The sequence below is a fragment of the Tenrec ecaudatus genome, unplaced genomic scaffold, assembly GCF_050624435.1.
Source record: "Tenrec ecaudatus isolate mTenEca1 unplaced genomic scaffold, mTenEca1.hap1 Scaffold_421, whole genome shotgun sequence".
Lineage (NCBI taxonomy): Eukaryota > Metazoa > Chordata > Mammalia > Afrosoricida > Tenrecidae > Tenrec > Tenrec ecaudatus.
The window spans coordinates 141,720-168,259 of NW_027459317.1; the positions used below are offsets into that span (position 1 = coordinate 141,720).

Sequence of the window (26,540 nt, forward strand, 5' to 3'; positions counted from 1 at the left end):
TCCACACATTCAATAAAATCCATTCTCAAGAGGTAAAACTTACTTCAATATATAAGCTTTGGGGAGGCTTCATATCCTGTGTTATGTCCAAACCTTCATTTCCTCCCAATGACCTCATGTAAGTAGCAAGGGACTTCTTATAACAATTGAACCATTCTATCTGAAAACAGAAAAATGGTCTTTTTACCAAGTGACAAAGAAAACAAGCTTGCCAACATTGTGTAATCGTGACTTCAAACAGCACATACGCCCATGTAGATCATGAGTGTGGCATTCCTGTATTTATATAGCGAACATTAATGGTTGTCTTCTACGAGTCAGGAACTGTCTGTGCACTTAGGATGGAGCATTCAACCAAAACAGACAAAATTCTTGTTATCACATAGCTTACAAACCAGTAGACCTAAGCACAGATCTAAAAAAACCATTCAACCAGAAACAACACTACGAAAAACACATGATTCAGTTATGGTCGCTTTAAATACTGCACGGACTCTTTTTATAAGAATGGAACAACATGCTTGAGCAGACAATGCAAATGTCCCCAAAGAGAAGGAAGGACAAGCAAAATGAGGAGTGCACACAATAGAAGATAGTGAGGCTTACTTTGGAATTCAGTTCTAAGTTGTATCTGACAAGGGTAAACCTTTATCACATGTAAAGTGGCGCAAGAGGTCACATTATTTTACGACTGCATTTGTAGGAAAGTCAGTCATCGGAATTCTATAAATGTAAAAAAGTAGATTAAGAGTTGCCAAAGGGCTGGGGGAAGGAAATAATAATAAAAGGCATTTGTTATTTTTTAAAGTCTATTATGGTTAGGGTGAAAGTTTACAGAGAAAACTCATGTTTTATACAATAATTTATATATATTTTGTTTTGTGACATTAGTTGCAATCTCCTCAGAATCTTATTTATGTATAATTACAGAAAGGTAGGCAAAACAAAGATGTACAGGTTAATGACATTATTAAGAAACAGCCTGGTCAAGGAGTAACACATCCTCAGCCCCAAAATGGAGACTTATCATTTTGTTCCATTCTGAAAATTTTACATTATCACCCAAGAATGCATCCCTAAAACACTAGTTTAGTGCTGTTCATTATTTGTACTTTAAATAGATCCACACAGTATTTATTATTTTGTGACAAATTTCTTTCACTAAACATATTTTGGATTTCTGAAATTCTACTTTAAAGTGATGAAGAGCAAGGATGTCACACTTTGAGGACTGAGCAATGCCATGGGATTTTCCATTGACCTTAGCCATGGGATTTTCCATTGCCTCATAAGCATATGAAAGTTGGACAACAATTAATAAAGACCAAAGAATAGATGCCTTTGAATTAGCATGTTGGCAAAGAACACCGAAAGTACCATGGACTGCTAACTGAACAAACAAATCTGTCTCGGAAGATCACAGCCAGACTGATCCTTAGAGATGAGTATGGCAAGACTTGTCTCACAAGTTTTGGGCACGTTTTCAGGAGACCAGTCCTTAGAAAACGACACAATACTTGGTACAGTGCAAAGTCAGTGGGAAAATCAAAAACAACTCAAGGAGATGAATTGATACGGTAACTCAACAATGGGTTCAAACATAACAATTGTGAGGATGCAGAGTCCAGTAGTACTTCATGCTGATCTAGACAGGGCCACTATGAGGCGGAACTGACGAGAAGGCACCCACCACTACTATGTTGGTTAGTATTGGGTTATGTGTTGGCTAAAGCCAAGGTCAACAGTTTGACTCAACCAGTTACACCTAGGGAGAAAGGGGATTTCTGCTCCTATAAAGAAATACAGCTTCAGAAACCTAAAGAGCCAGTTCTACTTTGCTCATCCTTAAGGATTGTTAAAAGTCAATGGCAGTGGGTGTTTTACACAATTAATGTATGTATGTATGGATTGTGATAATAGTTGTATGAGCCCCAATAAAATGATTTTTAAAAAAGAAATTATGACATAAGATTATCTCTCTCTAAAGTGTCTTGGAGTCTCTAACTTGTAAACTACTATTTGTCTACCTTCATGGAAAAAAATAATACACTAATCTTTGTTAAAGATGGCATCACCTATCCCTTATCGGTGAGTTCAAAGTGAAATGTTCACATATAGAAACTGAATTTCGGTTTATGCTCTGAGAAGGAAAAGGCAGAGGCAGTGATTCTCTCCATAGACTAGACCTTGTAGAGACTCTATTAACACAGAATTTGGAGCCCAGCTATAAGGGATTTCCATTGAACTCAAGGTCAAAATGAAGTCTAAAGTATGGAAATCTAATCTCAAGACTAACATTATAATTGTTAATTATAATTTTCTGGTTCTAAAATCAGCATCTTGAAGTCTTACTTGTGTGCCTTGTCATGACTACCTTGTACTAAACTAAAAAAGTTTATGCACGACAAGTTCATGTATTTATGTTTAAAATAAAATCCTCATCTATTGGTTACTTAAATTTTAAGATAAAATCCTACAAGAACTATTACTCTTAAACACTCTATGTTTTTAAAAAAATACTATAGCTATTGTTATTAGAGAAAGAACATGTTCTGTTCATTTCACCATAATAAAGAGGCACCCCTCAAGTCCACTTAATGTAAGATTCCGGCACAAAGACCATGGAAAAAGAACCTGAAAAATTAACTGGTAACGTAATTATTTAGTAGTTCCCTCAAGAAGCTGAGGTACTTTGTTTCTTTCTCCAGAACATGAACAGAATAAAAATAAAGCATGGAAATGTACTTAGCAATCCAAGATCAGAGGAGGCAATGGTATTAGAGATTAAAACCTGAGCAGACTGCGGATGACAGTGGAAGCCCAAAAACTCCATTTGCACAGTTCCCACACAGATTAAGCCTCCAGTGAATCTCCTTAGACCATGAACAAAGAATGGAAATAGTCTTGTTATACACTGAGTGCATTGGAAAGTAGGTTAACACAGATAATTTTTAACGTTATTGTTTTTCTCTCTTTTGGTCCCTTTTAAATTTGTTCTAGTTTTTATATTTTCTTTTGGATTGAGGGCTGTTTTTTTTGCATATGATTTTCTTTCTTTTTTTTTGGAGTTTTCAGTGGTTTATTGAGCATTCAATATTTTGCCATGATGACTTAGGATAGTTAGGTGTTTTTTTTAATTTTGTGTTTTACATTTTATTAGGGGCTCATACAACTCTTATCACAATCCATACGCATATGATTTTCTTTAAGTAAAATCTAGGATAGGACTTAGTTACTGTGAAGACTATAAATGGATTAAGTTTCTTTGGGTTAGGACAGGGCAGGCTGGGGCAAATGGTGAGTTTAAGACTGAAGAAAATGTTCTAAAATTGATGGAGATCATAACTGCACAGCTCTTTTTAATATATTTAAACCACTGGGTTGTGTGGTATATGAATTATGTCAATTAAACTCAAGTTAAATTTTTTAAATGCAGTTAGCAAGTAAATTGTTTATAAAACTCATGGCAAATTTACTGAATACATGCCGTGGCAATTACATTATATCCTGTCAGCCTGTCAATAAAATTGCAGCTTGATGACCTCATTTTGAGGCATGACAGAAATAAGTAGCTCAATGGAGATCAAACCCAGTCTCTCTACCTTCCTTTTCTGCGCTGAGACAGTCAGAGAGCTGGAGGAGACCCGTGCCAACACTGAAATGCATACACTGCCACTGGATCCACAAGACCTTCTACCCACTGGCCTGCGATATTCCTGCATTTGGCATCATTACATATACTGTGAATCTAAAGAGGAATTTATCGACTAGTACCGAACATATAGGCTAATATCGGACTTAGGAACTTGATCTGAACTGGGCTGAGATGTTTTCTCAATATATAATTGCTCTTTTATATAAAGTTCTTATACACATGAGTGTATGACTGTTCCTCTAGTCAACCCAGACTAACACTTTCTTTCATAAGTGATATACTATACCAAACTCACACAATAACAGCATTGATCACATTCCGTTCTATGCTATGTTCCAAATGGGCAGCCTTAATCATCCTGTAACAACCCTGTTAATACAGCAGTTCTCAACCTGTGGGTTACGACCTCTTTTGGGGTCAAAGGACCCTTTCACAGGAGTCACTTAAGACCATTGGAAAACATGTATTTCCAATGGTCTTAGGAACCAAGTCACTGCTCCTCTATCCATCTCCAGGAGGGTCTGCCCACATACGAGTACGCAGTGTAATGACATAATCAGACAACCCCATCACATTCAACTTGTACAAATAAAGGTGGATGTGACAGGGTTGGCACCACAATGTGTTTATGTGGACAAGTCACACATGCGTAGAGAGCAGCTGCTGTGTTAAAAGCAGCAGTATTGGTGGTAAATGACACTTCATGAATTATTATTTCTGGGTAAAATCATAAACTACTGCAAAATATCGATATCTGTACCATGGGAACTTTATCTGGATGCTGATTGGTCTTTTTATATTCAGCTGTGGTTGATGTGAATACTGCTCCTTGTGATAGTAACAGGTATGTAAAAACACAACATAGAGAATGTTAAATCATAGGAAATTTTAATAAACTGTATTGACTAAATTGTGCCATGTATCATCTTTAGTACTATTTTTTTTTAAATAAGAAATTTAAAAAAGACGCTTGACTTGAAGGGAAAACTATCTAGGCTTCATTGAGTGTAATTTACGCCTACTTAAAGACAGATTGCCCTACATGTAATAGCTACATACAAAAATGTTATAAAACTGTCCTTGGTTTTACAATGATAAATGAAAAACATAAAAATTCTTCAATCGAACAAGGCATGCAAGGATTTTTTTCATGTCATTTTTTTTGTTTTTGTTAAACAGTGAGAGCAAAATAACCTACTGAAATACAAAGAGAGAAGCTGAATGAGCAAGCCACTGATGGAGAAGGGGAGCTTTCACAGAACCAGTGTTTTCCCCATCCCATCTCCACCTGATGTTGATCAAAACATACCATTGGTGATTTAGTAAACGAATAAATAAACAAAGGGAAAAATTTAATATGCTTGTGTACATGCACCAGTTACTTTGTGTACAATAAAGGAATGAGGAAGGGGAAATGAAATAAAGAGAAAACTATACTGTAGTTGTCAGGAGGTGGTGGAATCAAACTGTGGTTTTCTAATCGAGAATGGATTCTTGGTCGGCTGGAAGAGAGTTCTGGAGGAAAGGAGCAGGCTCCCTTAGAAGATGCCTCCTGTCTGCTGCTGGAACACATCAATTGTATCTTCATCCTCCATTTCCAACTGTGCAGGTGTGTCTGTTTCATTGATTGGCTGTCTGTCGAATCAAATCAGATCTGACTCATTGACAAACCCTGTTCACAATAGGCTTCCATTAGCTTACTAAGTGGGTGTGCCTCTGAATCTTAAACTGCACCACAGAACCATCCTGCCCTACCACCTTCAAGTTAATCTGATCATTGTTCTCAGTCTTGACTCCTCCCTTGAGTTTTTTGTTGGCCAGGGTGAATGCTGAAGTCTTCTCAAAAGAGGTACCAGGTCCGCACCAAACGAGCACACAGGCAGCTGCAGGAACAGCAGGAGGAGGTGGCAGTGGTGGAGGAGGGAGAGCCATCTTTTGTATTATTAAAGCTATGGTTATATATTATTTTCATTAGCCAACCATCCCATGACAATGGATCATGTAGAAGAACGTTAAGAAAAGATAGTGAGGATTTTTTATGGTATGGTTTTACTTCAATGACAGCAGGAACTGAGAAACTACAATGTCTTACTTGTTGTGAAGTTCTATTAGTTGAATCTATGAAGCTGAACAAACTAATATGCCATTTTGATAGCAAATATCCGAGCTTTGCTGGCAAGGATACCAACTATTTTAAAAGCAAAGCTGATGATAAACTCAAGAAAGCCAGACTTGACACTGGTGGCAAGTACCACAAACAAAACGTAGTAGTCATTGAAGTTTCATATTTGGTGGCACTCAGAATCACCAGCGCTATGAAACCCTACACCATTGCTGAGGATTCACTGTTGCCAGGGGCCAGTAAATTGTTCGAGTTATGATCAGAGATGAATTTGTTACAAAATTGAGCGCAATTTTCTTATCAAATGACACTGCCTGCAGAAGAATAGCAGACAAGGCTGCTGATATTCTTGATCAGATAATCCAGGAAAGTAAATCTGCTCCACTTCCAATATTTAGCATCCAGCGTGATGAATCTACAGACGTTGCAAACTGTTCACAGTTACTGTTTACCTGAGGCATATTAATGATGGCGACTTTAAATATGAGTTTCTTTTTTTGCAAACCTCTTAAAATGGCAACTACTACACGTGATGTATTTGATAGTTGGTTCATTCTGAAAGAGCATAAGATCTCTTGGGAAAAGGTTTGTGGTGTTTGCAGATGATGCTCCACTATGCTAGGATGTCAATCTGAATTTCAACGTTTGGTACTGAGTCACCGAAAGTCACCGGAACTCACTGTATAACTCATCAGAAAATATTAGCAACAAATACACGGCCAAAAGAGTTACAAGAAGTAATGAGAAGCATCATAAATTCTGTCAATTTTGTAAAGGCGAGCACTTTAAACAGTCTACTGCTTTCGCAACTGAAGTGAGACGGTTGTCCAGAGGAAAAGTTTTAAAAGGTGTTTTTGAGCATGGTGATGAACTCAAAACGTTTTTTATCAGAAAACATGACCGCAGTTCAAAGCATTTTGCAGCGATAAAAGTGAGATACAGAAAATAGTTTGATTGCCATCTTTGCCATCTTGAATGAGTTACAATTTATTACTGCAAGGACAAAATGCAACATGCCTTGATTTATCTGAAAATATCTGATCATTCCAAAGGAAACATCAGCTTTGGGGGAAAAAATTGGATGAAAATAAAATTTACCAAAAAAATAATAAAAAGAAAATAAAATTTACATGCCTACCCTATCTGTTTTCTTTGAAGAACATGACACTGAACCAGACAAAAGGATTACAATTTCTGTGAAAGAACACTTGCATATGCTTGCAGATGAAATTTCATCGTACTTTCCAAATCTACCCGACACCTCATTTGCACTTGCCAGAAGCCCATTTGCAGTCAAAGTTGAAGATGTTCCTGAGATAGCACAAGAGACGTTTATTGAACTAACAGCGATGCAGCGAGAACTGATTTCTCTACAATGCCAGTTACAAAATTCTGGATCAAGTGTTTGCAGTCAGGTCCTGTTCTGTCGGAGACTGTGTTGTACCTTTTTCTTCCATTTCCAACAACTTATCTTTGTGAAACAGGGTTTTCCAGCTTGTTTGTTATCAAGTCTAAATAAAGAAGTAGATTTGTTGTGGAAGATGATCTTGTGCTCTTGCAAAGACTGTCTGGAGAATTTCTGATCTAGTGAGAAAGAAACTATCTCAACCTTCTGGCTTTTTACGCACACTGTCGCAAAATGTAGCAATGTAGTTCACTATTGTTATATTAAGACTGTTACTCATGCTACACCATGCTTCAAGACAAAATTTCATTTATTTATAATTAGAAATCAGTATTTCACAAGATATAATTACCTATTTTTGTGATTAATCACTATGCTTTAAATATGTTCAATTTGTAAACTAAAAATATATCCTACATATCAGATGTTTACATTATAATTCACAACAGTAGCAAAATTACAGTTATGAAGTAGCAACAAAAATGATTTTAAGATTGGGGATCACCACAACATGAGGAACTCTATTCAAGGGTCGTGGCATTAGGAAGGTTGAGAACCAAGGCTGTAGTAGGACACACTATGACCCCATTTTGTAAATAAAGGAGTGAACACAGAGCAATGAGGTTACTTGCCCAAGATTAGAAAGCAGTGTCAGGAGTTGAAACCAAGTGTTCTGACTCTAATGTTCTATCTTGAAATACTGGTCTAGCACCCTACCTTCAGTGACAAATACTCATCTTATTCTGAATATTTATTCATGCTGACTAGAAAACTACATATCTCCTAAGAATAATGTCGGCTTTTCAACTCCACTGATGAATCACTAATAAATAAAAGAAACTCCTTTTTTTATTGTTTGTCAGTTTTCCCTGTAGCACTAGAATTACTTACTACTACTCCCTTCCAGGAGGGTACCCCAGTGGCAGTTGCTACATTTGTCACTATTAATGGAAAGGTTGGCAATTTGAATCCACTTAGCTACTCTGTAAGAGAAAAATATGGCAGTTGGTTTCCATAAAGATTGATAGTGTATATGGATTATGTGCCAAATAAGACAGTTCAAAACAAAAATAATGTATAGCCTTATAAACCTCTGAGGCAGTTTTAGTCACAATCGACTTGAGAGTAATGAGTTTGGTTTTATACTTCCCATGCCTATCGCAGTAAGTACTAACTGCTTAAAAAACGCTGAAAACTTATTGCTGAAAAGGTGATCAAATCATGGATCAAATGATAGCAACTCAAAAGATTAGCTAGGAATCTTGGAGTAGTAAGCTTATGCTAGTGAGGAATAACTCAGAAAAGTATGGTAAGAATGGTTGCTTAATTCAAAAAGTATGTGTCAATAAATTATATATACAAACTGCTGAGTTAGTAGTTTATATTTACCTCTACACATTCTCACAAACAAAATATAGAAAATTTACATAAAACAGAGAAATACTAGTAAACATCATTGTAGAAAAAAAAAGCCAGGATCTCAGTATTTTCCCAAAATCATTAACTTGAAAAAGTGCTAACTTACTTCTTCAGCAGACATGTGAAATCGTAAAGGATTAGGCAACACACTGCCATATTCCCACCTAAGTGCACGAATCCGCAGTAACCGGTCATACCTAGGACATTGAGAGTATTAGCATAGAAACAAGCAGGAAATCAGACACTGTTCTATCAGTAAGGACTCAAGGATCTTATCAACTAAACTGTCATTTGTGGATTTTTTTTTTTTAAGATTCTGATGCAAATAGATCTACTCTAAGAAGACATCTTTGGGACTACCAGAAATCGGGAATAGGAACTGGGCTGATGCCCCTAGCACTGTTCATTGTCGTAACTGTGATGGTGACACAGCAGTAATGTGGAAAAAGATCAGAAAGGCCCTTATTTCTTAGAGATGTATCCTAAAGTATATAGTGGTAAAATGTTATCTGATGTTTAGTACTTAGTTTTAAGTAGCCTAACATACATATGTCATAAATTATGGAAAATGTATTGTTAAATTTATAAGACAACTCCAGGAGCTTCACTATATTATTCTCTCTGCTTTCAAGAATAGTGCAATCTTTTACAATACAAATTTTAAACTGGAAAAACGAAATTAAAATGCTTACATTAAATCAAACTTAAAAGAAATAACTCACTGCCACATGGAGTTGTTTGACTCATACTGACACTGTAAGGACAGGATAGAAGCGCACCAGTGAGTTTCCGAGATTGTAACTCTTTTTTAAGAGTAGAAAGCCTCATCTTTTCCCCGCAGAACAGCTGGTGGTTTTGAAATGCTGTTTCTGGTTAACAGTCCAGCGCATAAACACTGAAAACACTCTCACTTCCATCAAGCCAATGCTGACTCATAGCAAACCCCTGTGGGTTTCCAAGATTGTAATTATTTACAGGAATAGAAACACGGCCTTTTCCCCTCGGAACTACTAGTGGTTTTGAACTGTGGACCATGTAGATCACAGCCCAACAAGTAACCATGCTACCAGGGCTCCATGCATAACCACAGAGATAAATAAATCTGAGATCTGTTGCTATCAACCAGAAACTTAATTGAGAAACCCCATGGAAAACTCTTCTTTGTTTCCTGCTACTACAAGTAAAATCACAGCAGCTTACAAGTACGCAATAGTGCAGCGTCGATTTCTTAACAAAGAACAGTGCCGAAATTTGATGGTTGGTATCAAATTGCTTCTTCCGTCTGATTTTGCTTCATTACTAGGAAGAGAATTAAAGAGAAAATGGATAAATACACTGCAGAACAACAAAAATTTTTAAGTTTTATTGACATGTAACAATTCACATCAAACAATTCAATAGTTATTAAGAATTGTACAAAAAACTGTACAATTACCACTACAATCAATTTTAGAACATTTTCTTATTTCTTGTACTCATTGTTATTAGCTTCCTGTTTCCCACCAACCACCCCTACAATCCCCACAAGAAACCATTAAATCCAGTTCCTGGCACTACAGAACCAAAAAAATTAATTTTTCCATGATATTTTTCAAAGGACTGATACACGTACACATTTTTACCTATTTGTACGTAACAGTTTACCTAAGCAAATTGTGCTGCTTCTACTTCAGAACTTTTATTTACACATTACAAGATTAAAGTAAGAAAAAGCCAAGTTAACTAACTTGTCAATGCAATGATACTATACTAATTTAATCTCCTTTAACCATTTGGTATTGTACAGTTTTGCACACTGATTGCTTTCTATTATTTCAAAAGACAAGTGTCCTATTTGTTCACTGAGGTAAGAGAAAACCTGACATCATGGCCCGAAGAAGGTGGTCTTACATGATGTTTCTATTGTATGAGCACTCCGCTTCTAGGAGCACTTCCGAATCCTCACCACACTACTGTAGCTGGACATGGAGTCAGCAGTTTATTCATTCAACAAATATTTGCTATTTCCCCATCTATATTTTTTACTATACTTTAGGGTTTTTTCATATACAGAGGAAGTAGTTTCACCCTATAAAATGCACATCTTCTTAGACACTTGATATGGATCACATTTTAAAACCAGAAGAACAAAAGGAGTAAGTATCTACTTTAGCATTTTAAAGCAATTAGATGAATATAAAAAGGGTCCACCATGCTTTGTTCCACATAATGCACTAGGCCCTGAAAACAGGAAAAATGCACACCCTGTGCTGTTAGGTTTTTCTATCTGCTGTCACTCTATGGGTACCAGATTATGGTCTACATTGTACAAACTAAGCACAAATACACCTAATACCAAGTACTTAAAAACATACATCAAATGTCCTAAACAAAAATCACATTTATAGGTGGGTAAATAAAAAGATTTCTTTTGATATATAATTTAACCAGACATTGCTTACAGTGATTGTTTTCTCAGAAGGACATCAGGAAGATGGGGGACAAATTTTTAAAACAAGAATTTACAAGTGTTATGAATACAAGAAAGTAGTTCAAAGTGGAACACATCCTGGCCCACCAAGCCCTGAGGACGATATTTCCACTCAGAGAAGTCAAAGCACAGAGAGGACCATATGGCCAGTCCACTATGAGACACGATGTACCTCACTGACCCATAGTGCTACCAGGGGACAACACTGGAAACACAGTGTGGGAACTGTGCCCAATCTGACCCCATCACACTGAGGCAAAACACTAAGAGCCATGCAACAGAACAGCAAAGGAAGCAGAGCAAAGAAGTCTTGAGGGAGTACAAAAAATAGACTTTGGGGCCAGAGTGTGCCACCCCATCAGACTCAACTGGAAAACACTCCTAAAGGTCAACAAACAGACCTTGAACTATTTACAGGCTTTTCTTTTTTTTTTTTTTTTGTCTTTTTTTGGTTTTCTTTTGTTGCTTCGTTTTGCTCTGTCTTGTTTTTTGTGCATATTATTATCTCTGCAATTCTATCTAGAAAAAATAGGCGGGATAAACAATCTGAAGGAGAAAACAACGGACTGCTGGTTCTGGGGAGATATGGGAGCAGGGGAGGCGGGGGTGGGGGGAAAGGAAGTGGGTGTTAACAAACCTAGGGACAAGGGAACAATAAGTGATTCAAAATCAATGGCCAGGAGGGTGCAGGAGGCCTGGTAGGGCTTGATCAAGAGCAGTATAACCTAGAGGAATTACTGAAATCCAAATGAAGACTGAGCATGATAGTGGGACAAGAAGAAAGCAAAAGGAAATAGAGGAAAGAATTAGGAGTCAAAGAGTATTTAAAGGTCTAAATACAGGTGTGTACATGCCAATATTTATATATGATGATGGAGAAGTAGATCTAATGTGCATGTATTTATAGGTTTAGTATTAAAGGACATTGGGACTCTACTCAAATACTCCCTCAATGCAAGAACACTTTGTTCTATTAAATTGGCATTCCATGATGCTCACCTTCCCTACATGATTGCTGAAGACAAAACAGGTGCATAAGCAAATGTGAAAAAGAAAGCTGATGGTACCAGCTATCAAAAGATATGGCCTCTGGGATCTTAAAGGCTTGAAGATAGAGACCCACATGGATGAAGCACACTAACCTGTGTGATCACGAGGTATCTATAGGAACAGGTACCAGTCATCAAAGAACAAAAAAAATCATCATTGTGAATGAGGGGGAGTGCGGAGTGGAGACTCAAAGTCCATCTGTAGGCAAGTAGACATCCCTTTACAGCAGGGTCACAGGGAGGAGACGAGCCAGTCAGTGTGCAGTATAACACTGATGAAACACGCAACTTTCCTCTAGTTCTTTAATGCTTCCTCCCCCAATTATCATGATCTCAATTCTACCTTACAAATCCGGGTAGACCAGAGGCTGTACACTGATACAGATAAGAGCCGGAAACACAGGGAATCCAGGGCAGATAAACCCTTCAGGATCAATGAGTGCAGCAATACCAGGAGGGTAAGGGGAAGGTGGGGGAGAAAAGAGGAACCAATGATCCACATATAACCCCCTCCCTGGGGGTGGAAAACAGAAAAGTGGGTGAAGGGAGATATTGGACAGTGTAAGACATGAAAAAAATTTTTATAAATTATCAAAGTTTTGTGAGGTAGGGAGGGAGGGAGAAGAAGGGTAAAAAATGAGCGGATACCAAAGACTCAAGAAGAAAGAAAATGTTTTGAGAATGATGATGGCAACAAATGTGCTTGACATAATAGATGGATTTATGGATTGTGCAAAGAGTTAGTTATACAAGCCCCCAATAAAATGATTTAATAAAATAAATAAACCTAACCAAACTCACTACCAAAAAAAAAAAAAATTTCCTGTATCCATTGCTGGTAGGAATGTAAAATGGTATCGCTAATGTAGGTAGTAGTGTCGCAGCTCAACAAAAATCTGATCTACTACACCCAGATTTGAAAAGACATGCAAACAGACTTGTACACCAACATTCCTTGCTATACTATTTGCAATGGGTGAAGATAAGAACCACCTAATGCCCATGAATAGGAAAATGTGATATATACGTGTACACACTACTGCTGCTGCTGATGTTGTTACTCAGCCAATCGTAGAAATGAAGAATTGGCACAATCTACAATATGGATGGGACTCGATGTCATTAAACTAGTGAAAGAAGTCAACCACAGCACGGGACTTGGTTTCAATCTCTTGCCACCAAGAACAGTGGCCCAGAACTACCAGTCTGTTTTAATGCTTCTTTGCTTTTTATGGCAGGTGTGGCTCTGCTGTTGTAAATATTATTGGAACGTTTGCCCTATCACCAACTCCTGTTGTTTCTGTAAATAGTGCTCAGTCACTTAAAGGTTTAATTTACACAAGTCAACAATTCATGTATTGCAGTTCACAGCTGGCCCATACTTGTATAATTTCCCTTTCTCGACAATGTTCTAAATTCTGTAACATTGGCTAAACTAATGACACCATCAAAGTGTACCGGCTACACATTAGACTCCTAAGTGAAACATCAGCAGTTTAAAGTCACCAGCCAAGTCTGTGGGGGAAGGATGAGGCTTTTTACTCCTGTGATGATGTGCAGGCTGGGAGACTCACAGGACAGTTCTACCCTGCCCTATGAAGTTGTCATGAGTCAGCAAGGGGATGATAATTGATATTGTTCTGTAACATAAAATGACAATGATGTCTCTTAGGTGAACCAGAGTCATTTATAAACCATGAGTGGATTTTAGGCTTGTACTTAATTCTAGTCCCAATCTAAGAACAGCTAGTTCTTATGACATGGTCCTGCTTGGTGGTTGCCCTCATGAAGAAATCACTGAAGATATGAGTCTACAGCAAAATGTGGTGAAGAACCTAGATGGTGCCCAGCTATTAGAAAAAATAGTATTGGGGATTTTAAAGGTTTGTTTTCAAACAAGCAGCCATCTAAGTGGGGTGTCACATGGAAGGAGCCCATCAGCCTGTGTGAACATAATCCAAATCTAAAGGCTGGAATGATATCAAAGCTTAAATTGTGAACAATTGGTTTGTAGAAGGCTATGGTTGTCAGTGGAAGCCCAAAATCCATTTAGAGGGTCCACAAAGAGATCAAGCCTCTTGTGAATTCCCTCTCGTTATAGCTGAGGGATGTGAAGAGCTCTATTATCAGACACTGTAAATCAATATGTCAGACATAGATCAAAATGCAGTATATCTTATTTGATTTTCCTTTGGACCCATTTTAAAGCTGTTTCAATTAAAAAAAAAAGTGAAGGGAAAACACTCATGAAGCAAACCCTTGGAGCCTCACTGTGACCATGGACGAGGGGTGGAGGGCCTCGCTAGCATGCAGAGCGCAGTGGATTCCTGCGGATGCGGTTAGGTTCAAACTCAGCACCCCACCATTTGCTCTCCCTTATGAGCCATCTAAATGTGTTCTAGTTCTTAAGATACTTGTAGCTTTCTTTTGACTGAGGTTTTTGTTTTACTTTCATAGTCTTGTTAGTGTTGTTTTTATTGTTTTCACTGTTTTTCTGTATATAAAATCCAAGATAGGTGAATCAGAGGCAGTAACTGGATTCATGGTTCCTTGGGGCAGGGCAGGGGAGGTGGGGAGGAAATGGGGAGCTAATAACAATGAGTCCAAGAATGAAGAAAATATCTAAACCTGATTATGGTGATGATTCTACAACGATATGTGAATTATATACCAATAAACTGTTAAAAAGTCCATCGCAAATTATATAATTAAATGGTTCAATCATATTAAGAAGAGTTGTACAATCATTACCACAATCGAATTTAGAACATTTTCTTCCTTCTTGTACTCACTGTTATTATTGTACTCACTTCCTTCAAACCGCCCCGGCCACAACTCAGGAACCATTAATCTAGATATTGTCTCAATAGATATACCTACCCTAGATTTCATATACACTAAAACATTTAAAAACAGCAAAAAACCTACTAAAAATAACAAAGTAAAACAAAAGTATCCCAACTGAAAAGATAGAAAATATAAAAAACTAAAATCAATTTAAAATGGGTCAAAAAGGAGATCAATGGCTATGGTGCTAAATTTTAAAGGAATTGCATCTGCAATAATCCACTTTCCAATGCACTCTGCATAACAGCAAGGCTAACCACAACACTTGTCTATGCTCAGAGAGGACTCACAGAGCTTTATCCATACATATTTCCCCTGCACTTTGTTTTTACTGAAGTAAAATGGGTCAAAACAGAGGTCAAATGATATCATGCTTTATTGTAATCATCTCTATAACACTCTCTGTCTGATAGCAAGACTACTGACATCCTTCAACTGAGTCAGAGAGGATTCACCGGAATCTTAAACCACTTGTGTGGAACTTGCAAATGATTTTGGATTTCCACTGTCATCCATATCCTTCTGCAAATCAGGTGTTCACAATTTAAGCTCTAATACTATTCCCTCCTTCATATTTGAGTTTTAATTATTCACACTCCTCTGGTCACAAAGGCTGATGTGCTTCTTCCATGTGGACTTAGGTGATATTTCACTCAGAAGGCTGCTTGTTGAAAAATAAGACCCCCATGCGCCATTCTTTCTAAAAATCATACCATCTAAATTTCTTTACTACACTTTGCTATAGCATCCATATCTTCAGTGAGCATCAAAAAGGGCCAAGTCACAAGAACTAATTCTCATATTGGGCTAGAATTAAATGCAAGTCTAAATCCCATTCATGTTATCTATGGTTTACGTACATCTCTGGTTAATCTTAAGAGACATCATTGTAATTTTATATTAGAGAACATTATCAATCACCCCCAGGGGCACATGGCAATTCTATTGATAGTGTGAACTTTTTGATTAAAGAATCTATAAACGAATGCTGATCAAAAGGGAAAAATTCAAAATTGAATTTCAAATTACCAAGAACTCTAGACTTTCTAGAGCCACGTAAACTGGAAAAACCCAAGTCCTAAAATAATCCTTAAACCAAAAATATCCTGCAAAGTGGGTCACTCCACAAAGAGGTGGGATATGGGATAAGACCATCCACCTGAGGGTCTACACCAAGACAAGGCTGGGGCAAATCCCCACAGAAATGAAAGAACCTTGCCAGGAAATCAAGTTTAGGCCAGGGGAGAGGAACATCACTGATAGTTCTGTTGGCGAGCATGGTAGGTGATTGGGGAGAAATATCCTCACATTGGGAAGGTGTGCTAAACAATGATTGTAGGGAACCTATAGGGACAGATTTTATGTTCCTGGGTAAACACTACAAATATGTCTCTAGCCAAAGCTCAATAAAACATGCCATGGACTAAACACCAAGATGTCACTGGATGCTGACCTTGTGGTACGGTAAACCTTGTGGTCAGCATGGCATCACTCGGGCTACACAAGCGCTTAACACAGAGGCCCAGCAGAATGAACTGAGCCTGGCCTCAAAGGTGCCTGTACCCTTGGACTGAGGACTGGGGTGCTTAGATAGAAGAGGAAGCAGAGTGGCTGCCCTGGACCTGTGGAAGTGATGGTCATTGGACCTTGGGGGGAACCCCATTTGGTTGGAGTCCATCAAAAGGGACTCAGAATCACCATATATTTAGTACCTTGATGCTCCCCTCTCAGTGATATGACTGGCTTTGATCTGTTGGGCAGGGATTTAAACTTGGAAGAATTGATCCAGGATGTTTCCCCTGGCATCGATCCCCCCTGCTTAGGGTAAACAGAATTCAACTGAATATGAGATCTAACTGTGTGGAGCAACAACTCATGGGTTTCGGCTCAAGTTAGAACTGTACTTGCAGACTCCTCAAACCTACAGCAGAATGATGTGTCATCGGAAAACTTGATGGTGTTGCCAGTGCAATCATCTTATACTCCAGGGGGAATGATTGACAATGTGTTACTTTTCTGTTTCTTTGGGTTTTTTCCCTGCCTTTCATTTGCTTGTTTTGTTTGTGTTTCTCTTTAGTTGTCTGCTAGTTGTTTTGCTGCTGTTGGTGGGGTAGTTGGTCTTACAGGGTATTAATTTGTCATAGTATGGCTGTCAAAGTAAACCCGAGCTATGCATATCCCAGGGACAAGCAGATGGATTCTGGCCCCAATTTAACTTTAGTCCCAATCCAAAGACAGTTAGTTTGGATAACATGGCCTTGCCCACCTCATGTAATGATCACTGAAGATAAGGGTGCTATAGCTAAGTGTGGTGAAGAAAACAAATGGTGCTCACTATCAATCGGAATAGTGTGTGGAGTCTTAAATTCAAACAAGTAGTCATCTAAACGAGGAGTGAACTATGTCCACAAAGAAGAAGCACACCAGCTTGCGTGACCCAAAGGCACGCAAAACAAAATTCAAAAATGACAAAGGGAAAAGTATCAGAGCCCAAATTTCGAAGACCCAATTTATAGAATGCTATAGAAGATAGGGGGGCCCCAAACCCATCTGCAGAGTATCTAGTCAGATTAAGCCACCAGCAGATCCCCTCTAGTCACAGGAAAGTGTCTCGAACAGCTTTTCTATCAGATAGAGATCATTGTAAGTGTGATTATGCTGGAATGAACTGGATACATGGTCAGATGACCTCCCTTCTAACCTGAACTTGTTCTTGGTCAGTGGTTTTCAACCTTCCTAATATACATTTACTACAGTCCCTCATATTGTGGTGACCCCCCCAACCATAAAATTATTTTTGTTGCTACTTCATAACTGTAATTTTGCTACTGTTATGAATCGTCATGTAAAACCTGATAAGCAGGAAGTATTTTCATTGTTACAATTTGAACACAATTAAAGCAGAGTGATTAATCACAAAAACATTTTCTATTGTGAAAGACTAATTTCTAACTACAAATGAAATTAATTTTGTTGTAAAGCATAGTGTAGCATGGGTAACAGTTTTCACGCCAGTTACTCGTATGTGGGCATATCTGCATATGGGCAGCCCTGCCTAGAGACAGCTAGAGGAACAGTGTCTTGGTTCCTAAGACCATTGGAAATGTGTTTTCAGGTCTTAGGTGACTCCTGTGAAAGGGTTGTTTGACCGCCAACGGGTCGTAACCAACAGGTTGACAACTGCTGTTTAGGTGAGAGCATTTCTTGCTTGTTCTAAGACAAGGTGGTCTTTTCTTTCTTACTCATTATTTGTAATTTTATCTCTAAAGAATTGATTGTGTTAATGATTATGTAAGTCTTCTTGATATGACTGAACTATTGAATTGTGTGATATATGTGGATTAAGTACCAATAAAACTGTTTTAAAAAAGGCTCAGAAACCCACACAGGCAGTCTATCCTGTCCCATAGAGTCACTATGAGTCGGCATTGACTCAATGGCAGTGAGCTTGGTTTGTTTTTTGACCAAATCACAGGGCACTATTACTTTGTCTTACAGCTCAAATTCGTCACTGTGCCAAATCCCAGGCTGAACTTTTACTATCTGTAAATCTAGAAACCTTTTGAGCTTTCTGCAGCACTAGTTCTGTATAAACTCCACTCCAACTATGAATAATCTCTACTGCGCCGATACTCAAACCAAACTCTGCCAGTGAGTTGATTTCCACCCAAAGCAGTTCTGCCCATAGGACAGGGTAGAACTGCCCCTCTGGATTTTTAAGACTGTCACTTTATAGGAGTAGAAAGCTTCATCTTTCCTCCTCAGAGTAGCTGATGGTTCCAAACAGCTGATCTTGCAGTCAGCAGCCCAACATGTAGCTATCATGTTGTCTATTGTCTATACTGCCTACTATATATTGTCTACTCTCTTTACTCAATGCATTAAAACATCTATTAATTTTTTTAAAAAGTAAAATGTATGTATTCCACTTTGTTAGTGCTTTTATTCACTTGTATCTCAATTTGGGTCTATCCTAATTCCGTCATATCAATCAACCAACAAATATGCATTAAAGCACCCAAAATGCAGATATAACAATAAGCAATATTAAGTCCTTTAGAGCTGGGCTAAATTATATAGTTAGAATATAATCAGGTGCACAGAGATTAAAAAAAACCCAAATATGATGCAAAATCAACTAGCTAATATTATTTCTAATTAATTCTTAACTCTGATAACTTAAAAAAAATCTTATGAAAACTTACACATCGGATTGGTTTTGTTCATATAAAGCCTTCATCTCCTCCAGAATTTGTCTGAATCCATCCTCCTGGAATATATAAACTGCTTTTGATATATATCCATGGATTCCCCAATGCATTCAATTAATCCCCTAAGTCTATCTGTACTACATTTATCCTCAATTTATATATATAATTTATTTAAAATCCATAGCCATTGCATAAATTCTGGCTATTTATGTACCTATATCAAAAATAAAGGCTTAATCGAGCATGAAAGTACACATTTTCACTGCAAAAACAACAAATACAAGTTTTAAAATATTTCTCCCAATTTTTTCCCCCAAAGACACAGTTTTGGTTTGTACTGCAAGAAAAGAAAGGCCAAAGGAATTTTTCCTACCATCTACCTTAAGATAGAAATTTTTCACTTAGACAAATAAAATGTTTTAATTCTAAAATTCATAAATGTTAATAAGATAGTTGACCATTTGAAAAGAAGTGACATCACATATTCTTTCAGCCAAAATACAGTCTTGGGTTCAACCAACCCTGTAGCCAATTATATGTTGAAAATATTTGATGATGATGAATAGCCTTGTTTACTCTTGATGTCATTTATTACCCATTTCATCTCCACAATTCTAAAAGTTACAAGTCCTGCTAGTCTTCAATCACTTAAAAAACTCATTTATCAATATCTGTAGAATTGAGTTTCAATCATCCACATTTCTCACCACTAGCTCATCTCTCTGCCTCCATTAGTTCTTCTCTTCTGATGCATTTTCCATATTGCCAATAACCAAAACCACTTCCATTAAGTACATTTTGATTAAATGACCCTATAGGACGGAGAAAATTGCTCCCTATGGTTTACACAGCTGTAAATCTTTACAGAAGCGGCTATCTTTCTCCCTTAGAATGGCTGGTGTGTTTGAATTGCTGACCATTAGGCTAGCAGCCCAATGCATAACTCCAGGCCTCATTTTACTGCCAATAAGTACTCCAAAATATAAAAACATCGCGCCACACCCCTACCTGAAAACCTCTACCTGATTCCAAATGCCTGTGGAATAATGCCGAAGTTTTTCTAATCCTAGAACCCACCATTGACATCTCCATACATAATCTTTCCAGTTGTGATCATGAGTCTTAAGCCATTGTTTATCACCTGCCTGTGTGAGGGCTAATACTTCATACAAGGCTCGAACACCCACTCCCAACCCCCCAGTAGCATTTCTCTTTATGCTCCCATCTACGCAACACCAGTTTCACTTACCACATTGCATTCTATTCACTTGTGTTTCTTGGTCCTCTCACTGACATCTATCTAGTTGCTGCCCTATGATTGTTTACTACGATGCTTAAACGTACAGGCTCTTGAGCCAGACTTCCAGGGTTCAAGCTCTAGCTCTGCTCTTTACTGGCTATATCACCACTGACAAATCTCCTAACTTCAATTCTCCACTCACATGTTTGAGGTGGGGGGAGACAGCTCAGATCTCACACAATGATGAGGAGAGACAATTGCAAGCTAAGTGCTGAACATCATTCCTACTTCCATGGTATTGTAGTGGACAAATAATCATAATAGTAACAATACGACTGTTAGCACTATTATTATTTCTTGTAGAAACAGCATACAGGGACTCAGCCCTGGGTGTGTCAGGTACAGTTCCTCACTACACCAAGAGCTCTGTACCATCATCATGCCCATTTTTGTTGGTGAGAACACTGGACGCACAGAAAGCCTGAGTCCACAGTGATCGAACAGAGTATGAATCTCAGTCTGGCACCAGAGGCCTACTTCATCATCACATTTTGCTCACTGAGTGCGTGCGCGCACACTAACGCGCATAAAACGCTAGATCCAATAAAAACGACTGGTTCTGTGGGTTTCTGAGGCTGTCAATCTTTAAAAGAACAGAAAGCTTCCAGCTTTCTTCGGCAGAATGGAGGTGGATTCAAATTTACTTTAGTTCGTATTGGCTAAGCAAAGGAAAAGCAACAAAGCTAAAAATCAAGCAAAACGGAAGGAAGTAGACTTTGAGGAAGCGCAATTGCTGAGTTGTACAGTAACTTCCTTCTTTCTCCCACAGTAACCTTTTGTTATGCTGTTACTTTCCCTTCCGGAACTTGGCTCACACCCTCAGGGGAATCTGAAGCAAACCGCGAAAAGAGCAGCCCAGGGGAGATCCCGCTCACCCTCCAGCCCCTTTCAGCCAAGCTCCCCGGACCTCCATCCCGCCCTCTGCCGTCCAGCCCGTCATATTAAAGGCGGGCAGCTGCCCTTCTGGCGTGTGGTGCAGTTCGCGGACCACCTCCGTCGCCTTTTCACAGAACATGGCGGGTAGACCTGGTACCGGGACCTCCTTGTCGGCCGCCCACTTGACCGAAGAGTCTGCGGGTTCCCTGCAGCCTAGTTCGCGCCGCGCTTATTAGCGCAGGTCTAGGAAATCGCCTGCGCTTTGGCGAAAAAATCCCCAACCAATGGGAAGGCAAGGACGCAGGTTGCGTGGCTACGGTGGTTGCAAAGGGACAATTCCATACGCGGTAGAGAAATATGACCGGAAGTGGGGAGGCGGTGACCGGTGCCTTCTTCCGGTGGAACGCGGCCCTCTGGAAAGAGTCCTTGGGGTTCCATTTGACTTTATCCATGAGGTGAGACGAATTTTCCAATACTAATCTGAGCACATAGTTTAGGGAGCAGCATAGCTTGGAATAGATGTACCACCCACACCCCCCGAAACTTCCTCTTTTCCCTTTTTTAAAAATAAAAATCATTCTATTGAGGGCTCATATAACTATCCATATGTACATACATTGTGTCACGCTCATTTGTACATTTTTGCCATCATTCTCAAAACATTTGCTTTCTCCTTACTCCCTTTATATCAGCTCCTCACTTTTTCCCCTGCTTCATGGAACCTTGATCATTTATCAATTATTTTGTCATGTCTTACAGTGCCCACATCTCCCTTCATCCACTTTTCTGTTGTGCAACTCCATGGAGGGGGTTATATGTAAATCCTTGTAATCAGTCGCCCCCCTTTTTTTTAAATCATTTTATTGGGGGCTTGTACAACCCTTATCACAATCAATACATCATTCCATTGTGTTTAGGACATTTGTGCATTTGTTGACCTCATCATTCTCAACACATTTCCTTTCTAATTGAGCCCTTGGTATCAGCTCCTCGTTTTTCTATCTCCCTCCCTACCCCCTCCCTCCTAAACCCTTGTTAATATTGATAGGTTTAGAATTAAGGTAGCAGATGGACATTGGACCTCCACTTCTTTTCTCCCTCAATTGCAAGAACACTTTGTTCTATTGAACTGGCATGCCGTGATGCTCACCTTATGAATTAAGGACATCAGGTATAATGAATAACTATACAGACAACTTACAACAAAGATACAAGAGATCTAGTAAAACTAGGTAATCTTGGAACCTTGAGCTTCAGAAGAAATTATAGAAAAGTGGACTAAAAACTAACTAGAAGATGAAGGGAAACAAAAGTGGTGCAAGAACAGACAGGTGAATTGTCAGCTAGCCTGACGCATTCCATCCAGACAGAAGCCTGGCACATTGGTAGCTGGCACTAAGAAAGGATCCTCACTTGTTTCCCACACCCTCCTGATATCACAATTGCCAGCCCCTACCTTCACCCATACACCAGACAGAGATATCCTTGTAAGTCCATTTCTGCTTGAAGACAAAGCTATGCCCTCATGGTTTAACATCCCCATGCCTAGAGATGGATTATCACCCCCATGCCCAGAAATGCTTGAGATTCTCCTCAAAGCACTAGCAAAAAATACACTGCTGGATCCCTCGCTGCTCTTGGACACGTGGAAAGTTCCCCCATGATTAGCCATTCTGACCCAGCTGCTTCTCTACCAGAAAGAATCCCCTCAGCTATCACCTAAGCTGTAAAAACGCCCTACTGGATCAGGTGCGTGGACCACAGAAAACAGATAGGCCTGCCAAGCTCCATCTGGAATCAATATTCAACCCCCTAGAGGCTGTGACCTATACAAAAAGGTCCTCACCCCAAGTTTTCTCTTTGTTTTTCCTTTTCCTTCACTTCCTTTTATTTATTTTAATCACGTCTGCACTCTGCTTTCTTCTTTATTTCTGCTTCTACTTCTATTCTTTCCATTTTAATTTACTTTTCCAGTTCCCTTCCTTTCCTTTTTTATGTTTTGATTAGCTTCTCTTTTATTTTTCTCTACCTTGGTTTTTGACACACACACACACACACACACACTTCTAGTTATTAAATTCCTTTCACTTGCTCTTGTTTGTCCGCTGTCTCTTGCTGGTTTCTTTTTCAAAAATTATTTCTTCGTTGGCAATTTTTTTTGTCCCTTCCTGTTCTACCTGACAGTGGACAGCAATCGCAGGCCTAGCCACCTCTATGACTGTAGTCATACCTATACAGTGACAGACACTACATACTCCTGTACCACCTGATCATCTTTACGTAAGTGAGACCACCAAACAAACCATTGCTAACTGTGCTATAATAACAACAAACAGTACTACACACATTCTCAAATTATCCTTTACAACAACCAGTAGATAGGTGGAGTGTCTGCAGTCTCAAGATACTAAGATCAATTAAACACAAAAACACTAATACTACAACATCTCAGTGGCAAAGACAATTTAAGTTTATATGAAGAAACAAGACAGAACAGCTGAAGCACATGACCAATATAGAGCTAGAAGACCTTTTTTCAGGAAGAAAAGGCATTGAAATTACCTGATAAACTATTAAAAATTATACTTTTATACTATCAATGAACCGGGAGAAAGGAAAGATTGCGAAGCTAAAGAAAAACTGAACACACACACACACACTAGAGTAATTCAGGAAAGCACTAAAATAACACATCAATTGAAACTAGAAACCGTACACCACAGCAAAGAGAAATTCAGAAGATTAATACTAAGATGAGAGAAACAGATAACGCATTAGAAGAGCAAAGGACTTTGCGAGTAGAAGGAGGCAGGGGAAGGGAGTGGTAAGCAAACAATGCCAAAGACGGGAATAACTAAGGAATTAAAATCAACAATGAGGAGGACATAGAGATCCTGGTGGTGTTGGGGTAACAGCAATTTAGCTGAGAAGAACTACTAAGGTGGAAGAAGGGTGAGTGTGATGGTGAGGTAGAAGAAAGGTAAAAAGAAACAGGAAAGATCTAGGAAGCAAAGCTATAGATAGAGGTATAAGCATAAGTGTGTACCTATGTAAATACATTAATTCATAAAAATAGAGGTATTGGTCTATGTACATCATATATGGCAAGACATTGGTGTAGTAGATGGACGTTAGGTCTCTGCTCAGGGCCTGCCTTCAATACAAGAATACTTTGTTCTAAGAACCTGGCATGTTGTGATGCTCACCCTCCTGGCATGATCGGTGAAGACAAAATGGGTGCACAAGCAAATGTGGTAAAGAAAGCTGATGGATTGCCTGCAACAATGATGCAAAAATAGAGCGATACTGGGGATGGTTCAGGACTGGATGGGGTGTGCTCTCTTGTCTAGAGGGTCACTGTGAGGTGGAGCTGGTTCGACAGCACCCGACCACAACAACAACAGAAAACTAAGACTGGCTCTGACAAGTGTCAGATGCTGCTCACCCAGGCTTGGACATTAACTTTCCATCGCATTAAATGTAATCGCTTGGTGTCAGAGTTGGAGAAGCTGCTATTCATACTCTAGTGATCAAGTGTTATGTGAGAAAATTACTTGTACATTTACTAGTTTGCTATTCATACCTTATTTCAGTTTAGCTTAATAACCCATTCCCTTGTTTTCTTTATCTCTGGGGAAAATAAGTATCACTAATTGGAGCAGGATATGTGAAAGTACTGCAAAAATAAAACACACCATGCTAATATTAAAAAAAAAAAAAGAAAGCTGATGGTACCTCTTCTAGCAAAAGATATAGCATCTGGGATCTAAAAGGCTTGAGGTTAAACAAGCAGCTGTCTAGCTGATAAACAAACCCACATGGAAGAAGCACACCAGCCTGTGTGATCATGAGATGGGATCAGGTAACAGGCATCAGAAGACCCAAAACACACACACACACACCCCACACCCCCCCCCCCAAATCCATCTGTAGATAATGGAACATCTCCTTGCAAAAGGGTCACAAGGGATGAGTCAACTAGGATGCAGTATAACACCAATGAAATATACAATATTCCTCTGGTTCCTTGAGGTTCCTCACCCCCCACTACCATGACTCCAGTCCTGCCTTTCACTGCGGGCTAGACCAGAACATGTACACAGATACAGATAAGAGCTCGAGACACACACTGAATCAAGGAATAACAATGGAAGTAGTGATACCAGGAGGGCAGGAGAAAGGTGACTCCAATGATTGACACATAACCACACCCCCACCCCAGGGGGACGATCAACAGAAACCAAGGGTGACGGGAGAGAGTGGTTGGTTAAGATATGAAAATAATAATAATTTATAATTTATCAAGGGGTCAAGGTGGGGTGGGGAGGGAGGGGAAAAAGAGGGACTGATATTTTGACCCTGGCCTCTAAACCCCTGATAAGGCCTGACCGTGGCAGCCTGCTCTCTGCTGGCTCCTCTAAGCCCCATGTCCATCACATGGCTGGTTCATTTTCTGTCAGCGCCCACGTAACTGACATATCTCCCCCACTTGCCTGAAAAGACAGCCAGGAGATCACCTTGCTAGGGTTTGGGATCAATGGTGGCCCTCTCTCCTTTGGGGACTGCCTACACCAGCGGAGCTCTTAACACTGGTCTCACTTCATGCCCTGCCTTGCCCTAGGGGCTAACTGACCCTGGGGCACAGCAAGGCCAGTATCATCACAAGGGCATAAGGACTGCACCTCTTGGCCTCCTAGTACAATCCTGCCCCTTGAGAGTCCCTGGGGTCTAATAGTAAGGGCTCAAATAGAAAGTAAATGTTTAGAAAATAATCTTGGCAACATATGTACAAATATGCTTGATACAATTGATGTATTGATTGTTATAAGAGCTCTAAGAGCCCCTTTATTAGTCTAGGTACTTTGGAGAAGTAAATCTACAGCAACTTGTGTATAAGAGAGAGTTGTATGTAAAGGTTAAGTGCGCATCAAGAAAATATCCCAACCCAGTGCTGCCCAAGCCCACAAGTCCAACATTAACCCATTAGTCCAATAACAGTCCACAAAGTCCTGCTCCATCTCACAAAACAGACACAATGATGTCGACTGCAGAGGAAAGCTGAGTCAATGAATATGTAAGCATCTCAGCGCTGGCAGGGGTCTCCACGTGGGTGCTCCAGCACCCAGGGCTGCATCAGGGTACGTTCATGTGGCTTCTCCCTGGGGATGTCTTGCAGGAAGTCTGTC

General features: G+C 39.2%; 1 protein-coding gene across 2 annotated transcripts in view; it reads right to left on the reverse strand.

The window, feature by feature from the left end:
• Positions 1 to 21,614, reverse strand: part of LOC142436573 (DNA replication complex GINS protein PSF1) — a 45,774-nt gene extending 24,160 nt beyond the window's left edge. Inside the window, exons 1-5 of one of the 2 annotated variants that reach the window (XM_075540140.1) lie at positions 21,505 to 21,614; positions 19,173 to 19,237; positions 9,802 to 9,900; positions 8,708 to 8,798; positions 44 to 160 (exon numbers count right to left, since the gene is read on the reverse strand). In XM_075540140.1, the coding sequence (XP_075396255.1) occupies positions 44 to 160; positions 8,708 to 8,798; positions 9,802 to 9,900; positions 19,173 to 19,207 (342 nt within the window). In that variant the 5' untranslated portion in view covers positions 19,208 to 19,237; positions 21,505 to 21,614. Of the gene's footprint in view, positions 1 to 43; positions 161 to 8,707; positions 8,799 to 9,801; positions 9,901 to 19,172; positions 19,238 to 21,418 lie in introns of both variants that reach the window. The other variant, XM_075540141.1, reaches the window with a different exon arrangement.
• Between the last annotated feature and the right edge of the window lie 4,926 nt (positions 21,615 to 26,540).